The 20,721-nt window shown below is 35.5% G+C and overlaps 1 protein-coding gene across 1 annotated transcript; it reads right to left on the reverse strand.

The window, feature by feature from the left end:
• Window positions 1-533: 533 nt before the first annotated feature.
• LOC129903400 (calcium-dependent protein kinase SK5-like) lies at window positions 534-16,233 on the reverse strand. The gene is made up of 7 exons (XM_055978953.1): window positions 15,444-16,233; window positions 14,253-14,396; window positions 13,997-14,149; window positions 13,701-13,816; window positions 4,256-4,423; window positions 3,882-4,106; window positions 534-780 (listed from the first exon to the last, which is right to left on the reverse strand). The coding sequence occupies exons 1-7, from the start codon at window positions 16,030-16,032 to the stop codon at window positions 643-645; spliced, it is 1,533 nt and encodes a 510-aa protein (XP_055834928.1). The 5' UTR covers window positions 16,033-16,233; the 3' UTR covers window positions 534-642.
• Window positions 16,234-20,721: the final 4,488 nt, after the last annotated feature.

Below are 20,721 nucleotides of genomic sequence, written 5' to 3' on the forward strand. Positions count from 1 at the left end.
TAGTTTACAATAATTATAATCATATTTTATTTACATGAAAAATAGTCAAAATCATAAAAAATATACAGTGACTATACAATATAACTTGTCAAAAATTATAGAAAATATACACTGACTATACAATATATATTATTTATACATGAAGTATACACTGAATATACATTATAATACACTCAAAAACTAAATATAATTTAACTATACATGAAATATACACCGACTATATATGTCTATACAGCGAATGACCATTTTTTGATAATTACTTTGGCCGAATGGCCACTGGGTGTAATTTTCCCTAAGAAAAAATATCGTCTAGTTTTATAGAATCTTATTTAAGTAATAGGTGTGATTTCCCCCACCCCAAAAAAAAGGGGGAAGAAGTTTCCATTTCATGTGGAAGTCTTCCAAAGATATACAAGGACAAATACAACGAAGGTGGTTAAGCAGAAACACCCCCTACCCCAATCAAACGTGAAATGCTAAACTTACATATGGCAAAAAGACAGCCATCAACAGAACATTGGAAGAGAACAAGCTGACACAAAGTAATCTAAATCTTGTAATAGATATTAATTGCTGGAGGGAGCTACATGTCATAAAGCAACTAAAAAGATAAATCAGAGTACATTTTGATTAGTCGATAGGTCATACATCTTCTTTACTGTCTACAAGTCCAAGGGCTTCTCCCAAATTCAAAGTGTTTCTCATGGTCCTCCTTCCAACACCTCCACTATTTCCCTTCCTCATCATTGCCGCGAATTCTCCATAATCTATTTGTCCGTCCTGCAATTTGAAGCACTATCAGCACAGACAGACTATGAGCAAGTTTTACTGGGTGCAGTAGAGACAGCTACAGAATAGTAGGGCACAAATTGATGCAAAAGGATGACCTCAGAAGTCCTAATTTCCAATTCAATTAACAAATGTGAATCAAGCCAAAAGGAATTCAAGAGAAAATGAACCTCTATAGAGTTTCACAACATCAAGTAATGCTACAAGAACTAGTCTGGGTCAGACACACTTATAGTAAGTAAATACACTAGCCTTTTGTTTTTGATGAATCCAGCACAAACAATGCAGTCTTTCAAAATCTTAGAATTAATCAGAACATAATGTAGAGTCTAGAACATCATCATACTTCATCAATATTACTCTATGATGCATACTTTAGAAGCAGTGAGTGAGAGGGGGATCACTGGTGAGTTAACACTCTAAGAATGACCACTAATAACAAGTTTCGAGTTCCGTCAAGAATAGTAAACCCTTCTCATCCACCATTACAGGACTGTTTCACATGCTCATACATTTCAATAATGTCAAAAATCATATTCTCAACTTTAACATTTTAATATAGATAAAGAAGTCAATGTTACTTATCAAAGAAACATGCAGATGCTAACATACTTCATCTCTATATTTCTATATGACGACTAGTGCATACACCTTAAACCTTTTGCTTTTTTGATGAAGTAAGATGTATTAAAATAGAAAAGCATCAAGAAGATGCAGTTCCAGAGAAACCAAATGGTATATGGAAAAATTTCATGAAACACTTGATAATGTAATCATGAAAATAGAAGTCTTATTGTGAGAAAAATGCATCATCACAAATCATAACAAAATAGAATGAGGAAAGTATTCTGTAAATGATTAGGTTGTTTGTATAAAAGAGATTGCATTACCACTACTTCAAAATTCAAATTACAAATGTATGAGTTAATCCTTCATCTCAAGTCTTCTGCTCTTTATCTTTCTCTACCTTCTAACCTATTTGGTTTGAGCTCAACTACTTTTACTTTCTCTTCCTGCCAGCAAGGCGCATAGCTGTTTAAATTAGTGCATCAGTTTTAAATAGAATAAGTTTTCCTAAAACTAGTCTAGAGAAAAAATTTGGTTGGTAAGATACTCCCTCCCCCCCCCCCCCCCCAAACCCCCTTCTTCTACTAAGCAACAAGATTAAAAAGGGGAAACAGGGGCTAAGGGGAGAAAAAGAAAAGATCAAATATTGAGACCAAATGGTTACGTGAGTTTAGAAATGGATTCCATTATGACAAGTGGATCATGTGTGAGGTATTGACTAATGACTCACCTTCTTTGGGCATTAGAAGTTTATAAGTATCAACATGGGATTCATAGAACTTTTGGTTGTATATAAGAGGTAAGATACTCCTTTATTAGAAAATGAGGTAACTCCCTTAAAGGAAAAGGGGACATATGTTGGCACAGTTGAAAGTAAAACCACTAAATTCATTTTGCAACAGACTCGACTATGCTTTTGACCTTCTCTGAGGTAGCAGTATTTAAACTACACAAATAAGGGAAAGAGCTATAGTGCAAAAGTAGCTTGAAATACATAGGTGAATCACCAATCATGGACTCGAGAAGCAACTTTGTACAACTTGATGTTTCAACAAAAAAGAATAAACATAACCGAAAATGAGAAGAAATAGAGACATTTGCTGGATGCTACAGATTTACACACTTGACCCATTATTTCAATGACAAAATGTAGATTACAAAAGTCAATCATAAGATTTAAAACCTTGATACAGATAAATCTTGGAAAGACTTAAGTGTGTGCTGCCAAAAATGAACTGTCACTTTCTTTACCCTAATCTTTCAAAAGTTCTTTAAAAGAAAACAAAAAGTATGAGGAAAAGCTAAAAAGAGAAGTAGTACAAATAAAGAGAAGGTTGTAAACCTAGGCAACTAAATATGTCAAAGGAATTAGAAAAGTTACTGGTACACCTGTTGCTGAATAGGAGAGAGCTTGACGGGGAAATTAGAGACGGAGGCCTCAGACGAGCAATAACTAGTCAATTGAAATTTACAAGGAAACCACAGAGATTGGTTTAATTAGATCAGTTATGCAGTGGTGTCATCATCTATAGGTGCGACAGGGCTTTCAGTGAATATGGCAGTAACACTGCATATGCTCTCTAACATGATAAAGGAACGACACTTAGGTCATTAATGGTCACTCGGATCTTCTGATGAAAATCATAATATAATGGAAAGAACAAACATTTCAGATGAGGAGGAAGCATTTCCCTTTTCTTCCTCTTTTTGATGGATGGTGGGGGTGGTTTGTGATAGTACTAGGCATCACCCAACACTGTCCATTACAAATTTCATCTGCAAAACAGTCCCTCTCTTGATTAGCCAGAAGAAGGAACATAACAAAAAAGAGGCAACTCCATCAAATCTAAAAGACTAAAACACATGGTATTTTTCTTTTTTTTTCGATTCAATGTTTCTATGCGAAGGACTAAGAGTATTAGCCGGTCAAGAACTCGCATTCCAAAAGATAAAAGTAGCGGAAATGAGGATGTTGAGATGGATGTGTGGGCATACCAGGAGATAAAGATAAGGAACAAAGATATTTGGGACAAAGGGGGAGTGGTCTCAATGGTCGACAAGATGAGGGAGAATATGACACACTTACAGCTTACCAAGGACATGACTCTAGATAGGAGGATATGGAGGTCGAGGATTAGGGTGGAAGGTTAGTAGTTATTTGAGAGTTTGTCGAGTTTCCCTAATTTGTAGTATTATTAGTACTCTCCTACTGCCTTATTCTTTGATTTTTTTAACGTGTTGTTTCCTCTGCTTCGTTTATCATACTATTTGTTGTGGCTACTTTTCTTTTCTCCATTATTTTCTGTATGGTTTATTCTCCACTGTATTTTCTTTTCTTACTGATTTGGATATACTTTACTTGAGCCATGGGTCTATCGGAAACAACCCCTCTACCTTCACAAGGTATGGGTAAGGTTGTGTGGGATTTCACTAGGTATATTGTTGTTTCTATGCAAAACAATATAGGTCCATTGCGTGCCTTATACACACACATGGACAAAAAACATGCAGATAATAGAACTTACATTATCTTGATCAATATCTTTGATCATTTCATCGAGATTAAGCTCACTTAGACCAAATTCTTTGCAAGCATGCTGAAGCTCATCAATAGTTATGTATCCACTGCCATCTTTGTCGAAGAAAGAGAATGCTGATAAAAGATTCTCTTCTCTTTCAAACTTGTTTAAGTGCACAGTAGCAGCAAGAAACTCCCCATAGTCAATTGTTCCACTGTTGTCAATGTCTGCCTGACAAATACACCATGCCATGTGTGATGCCATCAACTCAAATTCACAGACAGAAGTACGTAAGTGCACATATACGAGTAAGAAGGACCGGGTGGACATATTTCAGATACACAACAGTGAATTAGTAACATGATGAGGAGAGTTCTTACTGCATCCATAAGATCCTTGATCTCAGACTCCATTAGTTCAGAACCTACTCGTCTCAAACCCTCTTTTAGTTCATCAAAGCTGATTGTTCCACTATTGTCTGTGTCTATCATTTTGAATAGCTCCTTGAGACCACCAATTTCTTCTTCTGATAGCCTCTCTGCAATCACCTATAAGCAACAAGAGATGATGAGTAAAACAAAAATAAATACTCCCTCAGTTCCATTTTATATGGCAGTCTTTCTTTTTTACCCAATTTAGAAAAAAACACCTTTCTATATTTGCCAAATTTTTAACTTTCAACTTTAAATTTCACCCTTAATGACATGCTCTTATAGTCATAGAAATGTCATGGCATATTTAAGACTACAAGGTTTACAGATATTTTTTTAATGTGCCAAAAGTCTTTCTTAAACTTCGTGTTTAGTCAAAAGCCAATTACAAAATGAACGTAGAGAGTAACAGTTTTCAATTAAAGACGAAACTAGAATGGGTGATGACTAGAATTTCAGTTATCCACATATGATTCCAACGGAAATAAATTTTTTGGGGGAAAAGTCTAATTATATCCCTAACGTTTGCAATTTGTTTTATACTATCCTTTGATGAGCTCTCAGGGCACTCACTGTTATCTTTCATCTAAAATATACCTCTCCCACTAACAGGTTTCAATCATGGAAAAATTGGTCACCATGTAGAGGTATATTTGGACATTTACATTTACTATTGCTCAAGGGTATATTTGGACCTTTTTAATTGCTCAAGGGCATACTTCAAATTATTGTAGATGACATATATAAACCAATTTAATAGTTCTGGGGTAAATTTGGATCTTTTGTTTGTCTAGTTGGCTCCATTGAGGCAAATGTCAAAGCCAAGCTGGATAGCTGTTAGAGGTAGGGGAAAATATGGGACGAAACAAATAAGGCAAGACTTTCATGGACCGAAAAGTAAACAGAGGAAAAAATAAGACAAGTCAGATACTTTAAGGGTAAATTTGAACCTTTTTTTTTGGTTACTCCTTTTTCAGCTATTCTCTATTTTGACTTTTCAGCTTCAGTATATTAGAATTCATTTACATAAATTTCAGGATTAGATTGAATGACTGTACAATAGGATATAATCTCTCAACAAGAGCGAAGATTCAGAAAATTAGAAAGGAAGAATGACCAAGCAAATGCAACAGACCTAAAAGGGAAAATAAAAATCATACCAGTAATGAATATTTCTGTCGGCAATTGTGGCATCTGTACTTTATAAGGACACAAGAATAGGGCCAGCAACTTTTATACAAAACTAGGACAGAAGTCTATGACAAACTTCTTCAAGTATTACAGGAAACAAATGAAATATCTCTCATTATAATGAAATTTCGAAAGGTTCTAAGATCACGATATCCAAATGTTAGGCGAGTGATTCTGTCAATGGAAGAACAAAATCCGGCATAAATCCCAAATACTTGATGGCCATTAACTCTGCCGGTGAAGTGCTAGACATATTTCCTACATATAATACTGGCATGTTATAAGCTGAAGGTAATTGTATTAACTTCATAAAAAGGATGGACCAAAACTATTTTAGACAGTCTATGCTCGCAAAATGATCAATGGAAAAATTAATTATTGTGTTTCCCTAATCCACTTAAGCTATCAACACCAGTACAAAACTGAAGATCAGTCTATCAATGACGATACTCATGTAGGTGTCAGAAAGATCATAATTAATTGAGCATTACATAAAAGAGAAGTGCATCAAAAACGAGAATGGAGAAATATTGATAGAAGAGACTCACATTAGACAGAGATTGCAAACGTATTCCCATAAGCTCTTGAATGAGGAGAGGGACAGAGATACTTTGCAGGGGAAGTTATAGCATTTCGAGAGTCGTAAGGATTTTGGGTATTGTAGGTGCATAATGTCTGCGGAGGTTAAGGGGGAAATTGTAGGATGAGGAGGGGCAGACCAATCGGGCCCGACGAGATCATAGTGAAATTTTGGAAGAACACAGGCAAGTAGGTATGGAGTAGCTAACTGGGTTGCTTAGTGTCATATTTAGGACAGCTAGAATGTCATAGGAATAGAGATGGAGTACAATTTCTGTTGTGTAAAACAAGTATGATATTCAAAATAGCAATAACTGTATCAAATTACTAAGCCACATTATGAAAGTTTGAGAGAGGATGGTCGAGACAATAAGGAGGAGACGTGTGTCTATCCCCGAGAACAAATTTGGATTCTGTTAGTTTAGCTGCAACTAACAGCCTAAACAAACCCGGTTCTTTCAAAAACTACGCAAGAAAGTAAAGTGCAGAAAATGTAAATCAACGCAAGTATTTTAGCATGGAAAACCCTTGCTCAAGGGAAGCAAAAACCACAACCTACCTCCAATAGGATTTTCCCGAACTCTTCACTAATCTCGACCAATTAAAGATTGCAACCGCCCTTGTACCTAAGGAACTATTCCCAACAGTCCCTAGCTCAGCCCTCTTCTATACTCTTCTTCAATGACTATACCATGTCAATAAATTTCCTTTACATCACAAAACAACACCTACTACAATAAACTAAGAATGTAATCAAGATCTTGTCTTGGAACCACACAAAAATCTAATATTACAACTCAATAACAATATAGTCATATCTTGATAGGACCAGGTTCTTTTGTTGTAGTAGTTTCTTCTTCGAGACACTTTGTGTAGAACTCTTAACATTTTGACGACTCTCTCTTCGAGTGTGATTAAGCTCCAAAGCTTTTGATGTGTTGTATTTATAGGAGTAAGTGGTCGTCCTCTAGTTATCCAATCCAACCCAGAATTGGTTCAAGTCTTTCCATGAATCTAATCCTAATTTGACTTGGTTTACTCTTTTCTTCACGTGTTTGGCCTCTCCTAACTTCAATCTAATTCCATGTGTTCAATTTATGGTAATGTTTCCATAACTTGAAATTTAGTTCCTTGTAGAATTGAACTAAGGCTAATTACAATTCTTCAAAGTTTCTTTTCGCGTGTGTGGAATTGCTTCTTCAAATCGTCTCCAATATGGTCAGAGGACCAGGTTCCCTAATGAGTTAAACTGCAGTGTTGGTAACTTCTTCAAATTTTTTTGGAAATTTGTCAAGGACCTGGTTCTTGTACTTCCTTCTTCATTCTTCCTTATACATAAATTATTACTTGTACAATGTTTGTCAATCACACCTTATGATATTGAATGTAGATTCAGAGCTCAAGGTATCTCAACAAATTCATGTCGAGACACTCAACTAGAGGTGTAATTCACCTTATAAGGAGATTGCTGGAGCGGTGTAGGAATAGGAAGACAAAGTTAAACAAGGTGTTCATTGACCTAGAAAAGGTGTATGATAAAATTTCTAGGGAAGTTCTATAGAGATGTTTGGAGTCTAAGGGGTACATGTGGCTTACATTAGGGCAGTTAAGAACATGTACGATAGAGTCAAGATCCGGAAAGAACCAACAGATGTGACTTAGAACACTTTCCAATTATGATGGGATTACACCAGGAATCAACCCTTAGTCCATCTCTATTTTCCTTAGTGATGGACGAATTGACACAACATATTCAAAGGGAGGTGTCATGGTGTATGTTATTCGCAGATGACATAGTATTGATCGACGAAATGAACAATGAAGTTAACGATAGGCTTAAGTTTGGAGATAGACCCTTAAATCTAAGGGTTTCAAGCAACGCATGATGAAAACAGAGTACCTGAAATGCAAGTTTTTTAACATAACGCATGAAGTCGAGGTGAAAGTGAAGATCGATACACGTCATACCAAAGAGAGGAAGTTTCAAGTATCTTGGGTCTATTATTCAAGGAAATGGGGAGATAGATGATGATGTTAAGAATGTGTCACCAAGGCTTAAATGTAAGCTCTATGAAGTGCTAGTTAAACCTACATTATTGTATGGTGTAGTGTTGGCAAGTCGAGAACGCTCACGTTCAGAAAAATGAAAGTATGGGAAATAAGGATGCTCAAATGAATAAGTGGACATACTAGAAGAGATAGGATTAGAAACGAAGTTATATGGAACAAGGTAGGAATGGCCTCCGTAGCGGACAAGACGAAGGAAGCGGGGTTGAGATGATTCAAGCATATGAAGAGGAGGGGCATAGATGCACAAGTGAAGAAGTGTTAGAAATTGGATATAATAGGTTTTCAGACAGGTAGAGGTAAGACGAAAAAGAATTAAAAGAGGTGATTAGACAAGACGTGATACATCTTAAGCTTACTAAGAACATACCCAAGAAGGAAGGTATGAAGGTCGAGGATTAGAGTAGAAGAGTAGCAGGTAGCCAAGTGTGTCATACTTGTATGTGGGAGAGACAGTGCGCTTAAGCCCTAAAGCGAGGCTCAAAACGTGTTGAGCGCTTCACCTCGCTTAATGTGCGCTAGATTTTATAGCATACTTTCCTCGCCAATGAACCTCTTCTAAAGAGACGACACCACTAAACAATTGATACTTCACTTTATCGTAATTGTTTTTCAATTTCTTTGCTTATACACTTGCCATTCATGCTTATAAATAATTAGTCTTGGACTAAACATATATATTTGTATTTTTTTCTCCCTCTTGTGCCTTTTTTTATTAAAGCCCATGCTTTATCTACACTTTGTGCTTAACGCCCCAATGGACCTTAGAGCTTTTTTGCGCTTTTTGCTTTTGATAACACTGGCTGGGGGTGAGGCGTACGTCCGAAAACACGGAGTAAATTCGAAAACATGAGGCATACATCTCATATATCTTCAATTTTATAGTTTTATTACTAAGAAAATAAGCAAAAACAAAATTTTCAACAATTTTGCAAATAAATTCAAAAAATCACCAACAATATAGAAAAAATTATTATAACTATTATTTGAGAAAGGTAACACCACAAAAAATGATAATAGTTGAGATAATCTTTAAAGTGAAATCATCATCCACTCCATCGTCGACCTCTACATCTACTAGTCTTTCCCACCCTCAACTAATATTTACATTGATTTTTGTTTATATATTTTAAAGCAATGAAAAAAATGGATAAAGTTGTCTAACAAACATAGTGTTATGGAATCTCTATCTATAGTCCTATCGATTTCAGGCATAATCATCTAAGAAAACTACTTATGGCGGGTGTCATTTTCTATGAGAGTTGCTTTCTTTATTTATATAGTTTAGAAAAAAATTACAACATAAAAACATAATAGCATAAACTATAAATATCATCACACCATAATAACAAATATGATCTATAGCAAAAATACTTTTAGAATAACAAAAATGAAACTTAACGCCTGAGGCGTATACTTTTACGCCCAAGGCTTACGCTTTTACCTCCAGAACCTACACCTCAAATTCTAGGGCATGCTCCCTATGGTTCTATATCTTTCCTTTGTGCCCCGGAGCATTTTTGGTACGCCCTGCCCCGAGACTCGCCCCGGGACTCACCCCAAAAACACCTTTGGAAATGCTATTATGAGCTCTAAAATGAGTTAATCCTCAGAACTAAAGTCAAGGTGACCAAAATTATAAGACAATCTCGTGCAAAGACAGTCATGGCAAAAACAAAGACCCCTTGAGCTTGCTCCATCTTGATGTGACCTTCATCTCTACCAGAAGCACAAAAAGGATGCATGATTTGACAAACACAACTAGGGATAGTAATATATTCACATATATGAAAAGATACATATACCATGAAAAACTGCAGCACATTTGCCACTTCTCCTGGACCATAAGCTAATCATTCTGGTATAGCCATAAGAAGAGCAATAATCCTTCAATAAATGGCACATATCCAACTGCCACTTCCAATTTCCAGAGGACTGTTTTCATCATGAAATTATTTAAAAGGAAATATGGTGCAAAAATCTGTTCATAGAAAATAATATTCTAAAGACAGACAATGGCTTATTTTCATAAATAGATTAGAAAATCTGAACAGTAAGTAAATGTCCTAGTGTAAGAAGGAAAATATGATGACGAGGGTCGGAAGAGTTGAAGTTAAGTTGCATTCTTTCTGAACTTATGCTTGGGTACATGCCATGGAATGTACTTCAAAGTAAAGGAATATAAATTATAGTCTTCTTTTGTGATAAAGTGGCACTTCCTTTATCCAAAATTAACTGTCCGAACTTCCAATTTTAGGTTGTCCCAAGATCGAGCTCACTTTCCTGAAGTGGAAACTATTTATTGCACAGAATACTTTTCAATATTCTATTATCCAAAATGTACTTTGTCACCCACTCAAAATTCTCAAGAAAGCTCAACTTTATCTTCAGTTTTGGATGCCCTTTAATTTAAATAAATAAATAAATAAAGCTCTAACATTTGGATGTGTGGGCTTTGTAGGAGAGATATGATTAGAAATGAAGATTTTCAGGGCAAGGTGGGAGTGTCCTCAGTGGAGGACAAGATGCGGGAAGCGAGACTGAGATGGTTTGGGCAAAGAGGAGATGCACGGATGCCCCAGTGTGGAGGTGTGAGAAGTTGGCTACGGATGGTTTCAGAATAGGTAGAGGTAGGCTGAAAAAATATTGGGAGAGGTGATTAGACAAGACATGGCGCAGCTTCAACTTACCGGGGACATGACCTTAGATTGGAGGCTACGGAGGACACGGATTAAGGTAACAAGCTAGTAGGTACTTGAGAGTTGTGTCACTTATTCTTCCATACTAGTAGTCGTAGTAGGATTCTTGTAGCTGCTTGTTCTATGATTTCTGTTACTTTATGTTGTTTCTTGTACTTCGATTTTTGTTACTATGTGTTGTTTCTAGTAGTATTATTATGTTGTAGTTATTGTGGATTTTTGCTTTCATGTGCTGGAGTTGAGCTTATGGGTTTAGAGTTTGAAGATCAGAGTCTTAGAATTTAGGTTCAAGCCAGCTTATGGTTTGCATGTTAGATTCTAAGACTCTCTTCCGCCAAATAAAATTGGTTTTCTCTTTGTACTAAAGATAAAAGAGATAGCCCTAAGACGTATCTCTGCTCTGAGGTAAAAGGAACCTATCCTTGTAATTCAAAGAATTCCATCAGTTCATTTGTTAATTTGATATTGAAAAAAAAAATTGTTTGATCAACTGGTTTCATTATAATTAACTGCATTGGATTTTGAACATAAAAAGGGCAGCCCGGTGCACTAAAGCTCCTGCTATGCGCAGGGTTCGGGGAATCATATCATTTTGACGACAACTCTTATTATGGTTATTCATATTACATAAGCTAAGTAATTAACTTTTTATGATCATCAAAAGCTTTTTATGATGTCTAGCTCATGATATCAGTGAATGAAGCCTTCTGCACTAAGACATGCTTCAGTGATATCTCTAAAAGTAGGTTTCACATTGACACTTCTTTGCTTTGCTGAAGTGTTGCATGTATAAAATTTCTTTTCGTTTATATTTTCATTTAGGAATCTGAGATCTTTGCCTAAGGTTTTATATTGGGGTGAATTCATGGAACAAACAATCAAAAAGATTCCAACTGTAAATAGGGTTTTTTTAGAGTCAAGTGGAAAAGAATGGCAAGGACGGAAAAGAAGTTCCTATTGTGATCTGCGAGTAGCTCATATTATTGGGAGATCAGGAATGAAATTTCTCTCTATTGTCTGCTTGCATTCTATAGCTTCTTTGAACAGAAATCCTTGTTTGATTACCAATTAACTGGACAATATAATTGTTCCTTCTAACTTGCACTGCATGCCTAGTAAATACAGAAACTCATAATAATGATCATTTGAGTTCTCTTCCTCTCTTGCTATGCAGCTGCATTTTTTGGGCTAATCTGTGTGAGGAAAAAAATGTAAAAAGAGAATTTTCTCTTTCCCTTTTTTGGTGATTATTTTTCCTATACGAGTTAACTTATTGGAGTACCAATATTGAGAATATGGTTGTAAATTGGATACTCTCGGATGACTTTAGTTTGATAGAAAGGATAATTGTATAATTTCATTCCTTCTCTATGCTATTAGCCCTTTGATGTTAAATATTAATCTTCACATCTTATCTGGTGAATTGTAGAACTCCACCAGAAAGAGACATGTGAAGCTGTCACTACAATTGAAACACCCCTAATGGTGGTAATTGGTGGTGTTGGATATGTTAAGACACCTTGTGGCCTGCGCTGCCTCAACACTGTTTGGATTCATCATCTCAGTGAACAGTTGAATAGGTTCTACAAGAACTTATGCAAGTCCAAGAAGAAATTGAAGAAGTATGCTTGTGCCATCCGGATGTTGGCTCACACTCAGGTACTAAATCTGAATGTCATCCCTAAGAGATCGTTTATGTTCGAGATACTGGTAATAAGAGGTGCTGTAAGAATTAGTATCTAAATGGTAGTTGCACTTCTTAAAGTTAAATAAGCTCAGTTAGGGCTCGAGATCTGTGTTATCCTCTTTTGCTAAGCAATAGATCTGTGTTTATTTCTAATTCACAAATACTGGTAATCTATGCAGTGATTTTATTGATCTTATAGGACCCGAGAACGTGAACAAGACAACAAGATATCACCTACAGGACATTTAGGCTGGGCCCATTATGAATATTTTGGTTGAAGGATAGCATTGAGTACTACTGATCTAGGTCAGAGTGGAGAGAAAATCTACTAGCACATGCTATGATATGTAGTTCATATATCTATAAGGTTTGATTTATGGGTGGTCTTATGAACTTACTGCACTTTAAAAAAAACAATTGTGCACATATTATAGATAGACTATTGCTTATTGATCTATTTAAACTTCAGTACGAATCAATATTTGGGTTCATATATGTTTATCTATCTTGATCCATGCAAGACTGGAACAACACGATCAATATTAATCAAAGGTATACAAACTTATCTCCTTTGCACTTGTATATAAAAAAATGTCATGTCCATGTCAACACAGACATTTGGATGAATGTAGTTAAACTGTTTAAGTTGTATTATTAAACCAGGCATGTTGAGTCCGTGCTGAGCACGGGCCATGGCCAATCTAGTCTTATAGTATGAGCATAAGTAGTTTTATGCTTTTGCAACAAGTCAATATGATATTTTTCTCAAACCCTCACCCCGGTACAACTGAATTCTCCAAGAGTCATATTTGTACCTGTTTTTCCTTTTATTGTGCATTGTCTGGCCCTTAGACGGGGAAGGGGTCCTATATTCTGCTCTACTATACAGGTTTTCTTCATTTGTTATTACAGCATTTAGATCTTACTTCAGTTTCATCATCAGTACAGACCGAAGCCATCTTTGTAGAAAGTCTAATAGCTTATTGTAATCCTCCTGCAACCCTTTCTAGTAAACCCTCTAGTATTCACAATGTTAATCCTCTTCCGGAAAAGAGTAGAAGAATGGTACCTATTATGGAACATATCATTACGTTATGTTCTTTCAAGGTAAACGGGACTTTTTGAGACAGCAATAAACTGTGATAATTAGACAACATTGTCAAAATCTTACACGCAGAGCCATCTTCTTAAGTTTGTTCATTGCAGAAAATTGCTTGAGGCGTGAAAGAACTGCAGAGTCAAGAGGTTTATCAGGGGCCATTGTGTCATCCACAATCCATGGATGGCCTGAGAGACACAAGAAAAGAAGAAAATAAGCTCCTGTGAAGGCATTTTTCTTTCATGTCCTTTCAAGTTCTTCCCAAAATCCAACTTCTAGAAGGGAAGCAGTAAAGAGTTAAATGACATTTTCTAGAAACAATACCAAATACATGTTGCAGTTAAATCTTAGCATGAATAGGAACATACACAAAACTTCATGGGCAGTTAACCTCCTCTTTGGATTCCTGTCAAGCATTTTACGTATCAAATCCTTGGCACTATCTGAAATTCCAGGCCATGGTTCAGATTCAAAATCTAATTTTGCTTGCAATATCTGGCGGAATATTCCCATCTCAGTTTCTGTAATCAAGAGGAACAAACAAATGTTAAGATAATAAAAACACCAACTAGAAAGTCTACAACAGAAACATATGAACTTTTGAAAGGGAGGGGAGCAAGATACCTGCCCAAAAAGGTGGAACGCCACTAAGTAATATGTACAAAATAACTCCTGCGCTCCATACATCAGATTCAGGTCCATAATGCTTGCGTAAAACCTCAGGTGCAACATAGTATGGACTTCCAACCACATCGGAAAACATTTCACCTAATCATAATAAATAATAAAGGGACCAACCTGTCTCTTTAGAAAGATCAGAAATGATAATTGAACATGAACTAGAATGATCAGCATCTCTCTTACTGGAAGGCATACTTCACTAAGCCTCCAAAGATACGAGGCATGCAACAAATATACATCAGAAAAGTTGTTAGGTTGTTTCATGGATATAAGCATAACATGACAGAACCTCCAAACAAATATATGTGAAACTAAAACCTTCTCTTCAGCAAGATCTAGTTGAATGAAATAACTACATGAATACATGCTATATATGAACCCACCAAATACTAATGAAGAACGACACAAACAATATTTAAATAAGTAGATCATCAGAAAGATATACAGAGCCAGCAATCTATCTGAAGGGGAACAACAAGAAGACAAGTCATCTTCACATTCATGACAACAACAAAAAGTGATCCAAAAATTTTGAGAGGAAACCTAAATAGACAGTTGACAAAATCCACCTGGTTGCTAAGTATCTTTCATAGGGGACATAACCTAGCAACAAAAACTAACCTTTACAGCAATTGAGCACTGATACTATGTTCTACCGGAAACAAACCAAGTTACAAGTACTAGTTATTTCTAAAGAAATAATAACCAGAAAAATCAACCACCTAACTATAATAATCAACTCTTAAGTGAAAATCATAATGCTCCATAAAGCTAAGTATTTTCCTGCTATAAGGAAAATTCTCTACCAAAACTGATCGTTAGATAAGAATCCAGAACCCATTCATACTAAAAAAAAAAAAAATCACTATGTCCATCAAATCCGAACAAGTAGTAACAATTAACAAAGATAGAACTCAAGTTTGTTTTCTTCAAAGAAAATAATAACAATGGTTAAAGAGAGGAAAGAAGCAATGTTGCTGTCTTTCCCTGACCTAGAAAACATCTCATTGTACAGACGAACAAACAAAAGTTTGAACCCTCTTAGATTGACTCTAATTCGCAGGTCCATATTCCAAATGACAATCATCCACAGGGAAGACAATCAATTCAAAAGTTGATAAAGAAAAGAAAAACCTGGCTTGTAGAAAACGGAGAGGCCAAAATCAGTGGCCTTGAGAGCAGCATCCTCTTCTGAACTGAGGAACAAGAAATTCTCAGGTTTGAGGTCTCTATGCATGACTCCAAGGGAATGACAACCTTCCACCACTCCAACAATAGTTTTGATGAGCTTAGCAGCTTCCCTTTCACTGTAATGGCCCTTCTCAACGATCCTATCAAAAAGCTCTCCACCAGCACAGAGCTCCATAACTATGTGCACATATAGGGCATCCTCATAAGTACCTTTTATCCTCACCACATTTGGGTGCTCAGATAAATGGTGCATTATCTGAATCTCCCTCCAAACATCCTCATAATCCTCCTTACAGATCAACTTCTTCTTTGGTATAGTCTTGCAAGCATAAAGAGTAGCAGTGGATTTTTCTGTACATAAATGTGTGGTTCCAAATTGGCCCTGCCCCAACTTCTTTCCTAGACTGTAAAGCTGCTGAAGGCTTTCAGTTCTGTATGGGAGAACCCATGTGGACTTCAATGGTGGAACTGCGCTTGTCTTAGTAGGCTCTGTTGCTGCTTTTCTGTCCGTCTGTGGAGCAGATGAAGCCATTGATTCTTCTCAATCTTAGGGGGGGATTTCAAAGAGCAAAACAAGTGCTAGTACAAGAGTCAATTCTCTTTTTTTCCACCAAATTTCCTCAATCCTTCTCGCTGCTCGCTCTCTCGATCGATCGATCGAGAGGATATTCCTAAATTTTGCACTACACTTTCTCTCTCTTGATTCATTGCATTTTCTTTTATGGGAAAACGGTCAAATATATCCTAAATTATTCTTACTTTTTTGTTACTCGAAAATATTCTTAAACTAAACTAGCAAAATAACTCGAAACTAATTTTTAAGTACCTCGTTATTTTCATACTCCATATTTTTAACTATCACGTGCATTTGATATCATGAGAGTATATAATATACTCTGATGGTATCAAGCATTTCGCTGAAGCACTGTCTCTTACTTATTGATATCATAAGAGTATTGTTTGATAAATTGCTTGATACTAATATACTTTAATGGTATTAAAGAGGAACAAGGGAAGGGGTATTAGCGTAAATACACATTTGATATCATGAGAGTGTATATATATACTCTGATGGTATCAAAAAGGAAGAGACGGTGCTTCAGCGAAACTGCTTGATTCCGTCAGAGTATATTATACTCTCATGATATCAAAGAGGAACAATGATGCTGGCATCAGCATGACGTCATGAGTCATGAATCTATTAAGGATAAATAGTTTGGTTGGGTCCAATTTGAATAAATAATTTCATAATTGATCTATTTTGTGTAACTTTTCCTAAATATTTTTCATTTTTTAACAAATAAAATATAACTATTTTTTTTCGATTCCTTATATATTAGGCTTGAGTTTTTATTCTAATCATAATATTATGTACCTTTTCTTATGTAACTATTTAAAATCTAATTTTCTACATTAATAATAGTGAATTTATTTTACTTACTCTAAGAATGATATGATAAAAAAAATCAAATTCAATTATGCATTTATACATTATATTACTTATTTAATTTCAAGTCATCCCAAATTTTAGTTGAGGACCAATACAATACTGTTAAAAGGAAATAGTAGAATATATATTTTGTTAAAAATTTAATGCAGGTTATTAAACTTTATATAAAATATATATTATATAAAATTATCATTTAAAATAGTCTAACCAATTTCATAAGCTCCAATCGAATGCTCGAGTCTTCACAATTAAAAGAACTTATCTTGAACTTTAAATAAAGAGCAGAAGTGTCATATTTTGCATAGTTCAATAGCAAAATTGGACCATTTTTCTTTATTTTGGAGTGACAACTAGTAAGAATGATGTTTTTGAGTTAGTTTGCTAGTTGGAAGGCATATTTGAGAAGAAAAAAATGTTACCGCAATGACATTTTCAATTCAAAAACGTAATAGAGGATAAAATTTATCCATTTTAAATAATTCAAAGATATATTTGGCCCTTTTTCCTTCGTTTATTTTGTGCGTTCCCCATTTAGCAGAAACGTATGAAACTCGGAACCAAACGTTATGTTTTCTTTTATTTCCCATTGCATTTTCTTTGATTTTCCTTTTAGATTCTTTATTTTTTTTTCTAATCTTTTCAAATTAGAATCTTATAGTAGAGATGAAAGAAACTAGTATCAACTACTCGACTTAAGAAACTTGGTTCATTAAGGAAAACTAAAACAGTAAAGTAAATAATAAGTGATATATCATGGAATACGTCTTTGTTCAAGGGAGTAAAACCACGATCTATATTGCCCAGGATATCCACCCAAACTTCACCAACTCCTACTATAATGACTTGTACAAATGTTATACCCATCATAAAATATTCGAGTTTAAAATTTGGTATATCTAGTCGAGTGAAGTCGGGATTTGCCCCGCCTTGGATAACAAAAAAATCTTTTACATTAGGAGAATCGAAGGAGAACTACCTAGGACCTCTATAGCGGTCCCTTGGCCTCTATAACGGGGGTCATTTTAGCGGTCCATGAACTGCCATAGCAGCACCCAAGAGTAGCCCCAATAAAAATATACCCTTTTTCTTCTCATCCCAAATTCTAAATGGGTTGTCTCCTCCTAAAAACGTCCTAGGGCTATTTCTAAGAGAAAAAACTCGACAACAGAGAAGCAAGGCTCTCAAGAAACACATCTTCAAAACCTCATCATCGCAAAACTCTTCTCCAATTTTGCTAGAACAAAACCAAGGGACAAAGATTTGTCCACTCTTTAGCAGCAGCTTTGGTGTCTAGGTAGGTTATGGTTTATAAGTAGTAGACCGTGGTTAGAAAACCTGTACATATTATATATTTGATGGGAGAATCATGATTAGACCTATGGAGATGTCATTTGGATGAATAAAATATTACATTAAGTAAAGGAGACATAATTGTGCATTGATGTGCTGTGGTATAAATTCCTCGATGGATATTTAGTGTTGACGTGACCTATGTGTTGAACTATAGGGAAAGGAAGTATAGATAAGTAAAGTTAGAGGAACTGCATGATCTCGTAATCTAGGAAATAAGTTTAATAACTATTACCAAGGATGAAGTTGTCGTAGTGAGGGCATGCAGGCAACACGATATTACTTAGTTATTGATCATGATAAAGGAATAGGATTCTTTTGAATTAATTAGAGTAAGACTGAACTTAGATTTGTGTATACTCTTAATTTAAATATTGTAATGATCTCCAAGGTTATTTTTGTGCTTTTGTGTAAGGTCCCGCGTGGTTTAAAGGTTGGAATGTGTCATACTAGGGTAAAGTAAGAAGAAATGACTTAAGAGGACCCTTTTTGTCTCGAAATCGATGAAGTCTAATTGTATATAAGAGTTAGGATCAATTTCTAAGTATTTAAAGAGTGTTGGATGTGGTGTAAGGTCATAAGGGATCTCTAACACCAAACTGAGTCTAAAGAATTTCTATAGGCTAAGTTTTCGTATGAGTCTAAAATAGGGTCAACTTTAAATGCCCATATCTCCTAGCATATATTGAATTAGGTGTCTCATGACCTAACAAATTAAAGGTCTTTGAGTCTTTTTTCCAACGCCACTAAGATTGCATTATTTGGAGTTCGGAGTAAAATGTTATGTCCTCTTAACCAGAAGGGTGTGCACCAAGTCTGCATTGCGGACTTGGTCAATCTTGGCTCAAATTTCAATTTTAGAAAAAAGTGAACTGTGGGGGAACACCTCCACGTTGGGGATCTGTTCCCAGTTAGTTTAAATTTTAGCAAAAATTTTTAGTTTCAAGTAAGGGCAACTTGGATAGTTCCCTGAACATATATAGACGAACTTTGACACGTTTTGGGGTCATTTTTGCAATCTTTTGCCTTCTCAAAACCCTAAACTTCATCCTCCTCTCTTTCAAATCATCCCCTCCAATTTTTTTTCCTCAAACTCAAAGGATTCAAGGCTCCTCATTGAAGACCTAACATCAAGACTTCTCCAATTCTTCTTCAAGTTCCTCTCTAAGGTATGTGGTTTTCATCTATGGGTTCTTCCACCCATGGAGCCCAAATATTTTGTTAACTTAGTATTTCAATTCAAAATGATGAAATCCTATTGGCTTTTACATGATATCTCAAAATGCATAGATTACGGTATATTTTAACTTTATTTACTCCTATTGATATATATATATATGTATATTGACTCGCAATTCCAAGTGATGAATTTTTATGGGTTTTCATACAATAATTCCAAATGTATAGATTCTTGAATATTTGTAGTATATTTACCTATATTGACTTATGTTGATTTTTATTTACATTAAATGGATGGTTTATCAAAGTTCTTATATGAAGGTTTGAAAGGTAGTTTTAAAGTACATATGGTGGGTTGTTTCTAAAATGTTTGATTTGATGCATTTATATCAGTCTCATGCATACAAGTATTCTTTAAATGTATTTGAAGGTCTTTATGAAATGAACCCACCTAGTTTTTTATGATAAAGCAAAGTTGAAATGAAAGATTTACGAATGTTTGACTTGGTCTACAAATGAGTTTAAAGGTGCTTTTTGCAAATAAGTTTTGTGAATGATTATTCCATAATGTTAAAGAAAGTTAATGATAGGGTGAGTTAAGGCCCTAAAGATGTTTTATAAATAAAGATATGTGATGATGAAAGGTCTACACTCACATCACATGAGATAAAGTTAAGGAGGTATTTTATGATTATGTTCATATGAAGAGTGGACGGATAGTAGATATGACCCCTCTCACGTGATGATTTAGTTTATGTTTTATGATTTGTCTATTCCATTGAGAGTTTACCTAGCACCGAGTGGACCTTGGGATAGGCATTCTCTCCTGTAGTAAAGGCAAGAGACCCGTAGAAAGATCCCATAACTACGTACCACCTGGACCTTGGGATAGGCATTCTGTCCCATAGCAAAGGCAAGAGACCCGTAGAAAGATCTCATAACTACGTGCCACAGTAGGATAAAGGATCACCCGTAGAAGAGGCTTGATTCCTTAGAGGATCACTCGTAGAAGAGGCTTGATTCCTTAGAGGGTCGCCCGTAGTGAGGCTCGATCCTTCATGTAGCTTAGTGGATCCACTTAGGCATATAGGAGTCTACCTTGGCAAGTAGTCTCCCCCTTTCCTCCGATGTATGGGTAAACATTGGGACTCCATGTTATGGCTCACATGGTTTATGTCGGTTAACGGTTGCTCTCACAAAGGTACAAGCTCCCTCTTCCAATGTTTCAGATATATCATATGA

The sequence above is a fragment of the Solanum dulcamara genome, chromosome 1, assembly GCF_947179165.1.
Source record: "Solanum dulcamara chromosome 1, daSolDulc1.2, whole genome shotgun sequence".
In the NCBI taxonomy this organism is placed as follows: Eukaryota; Viridiplantae; Streptophyta; class Magnoliopsida; order Solanales; family Solanaceae; genus Solanum; species Solanum dulcamara.

What these genes read in the sequence shown, in the direction of transcription:
- LOC129903400 (XM_055978953.1), bottom strand. Translation starts at nt 16,032, where the DNA reads ATGGCTTCATCTGCTCCACAGACGGACAGAAAAGCAGCAACAGAGCCT. An exon ending in CTCCGTTTTCTACAAGCCAG is followed by an intron (nt 14,397 to 15,443) that starts GTTTTTCTTTTC and finishes TATTATGATTAG; the next exon opens with GTGAAATGTTTTCCGATGTG. An exon ending in TTAAGAAGATGGCTCTGCGT is followed by an intron (nt 4,424 to 13,700) that starts GTAAGATTTTGA and finishes TGTTGCTTATAG; the next exon opens with GTGATTGCAGAGAGGCTATC.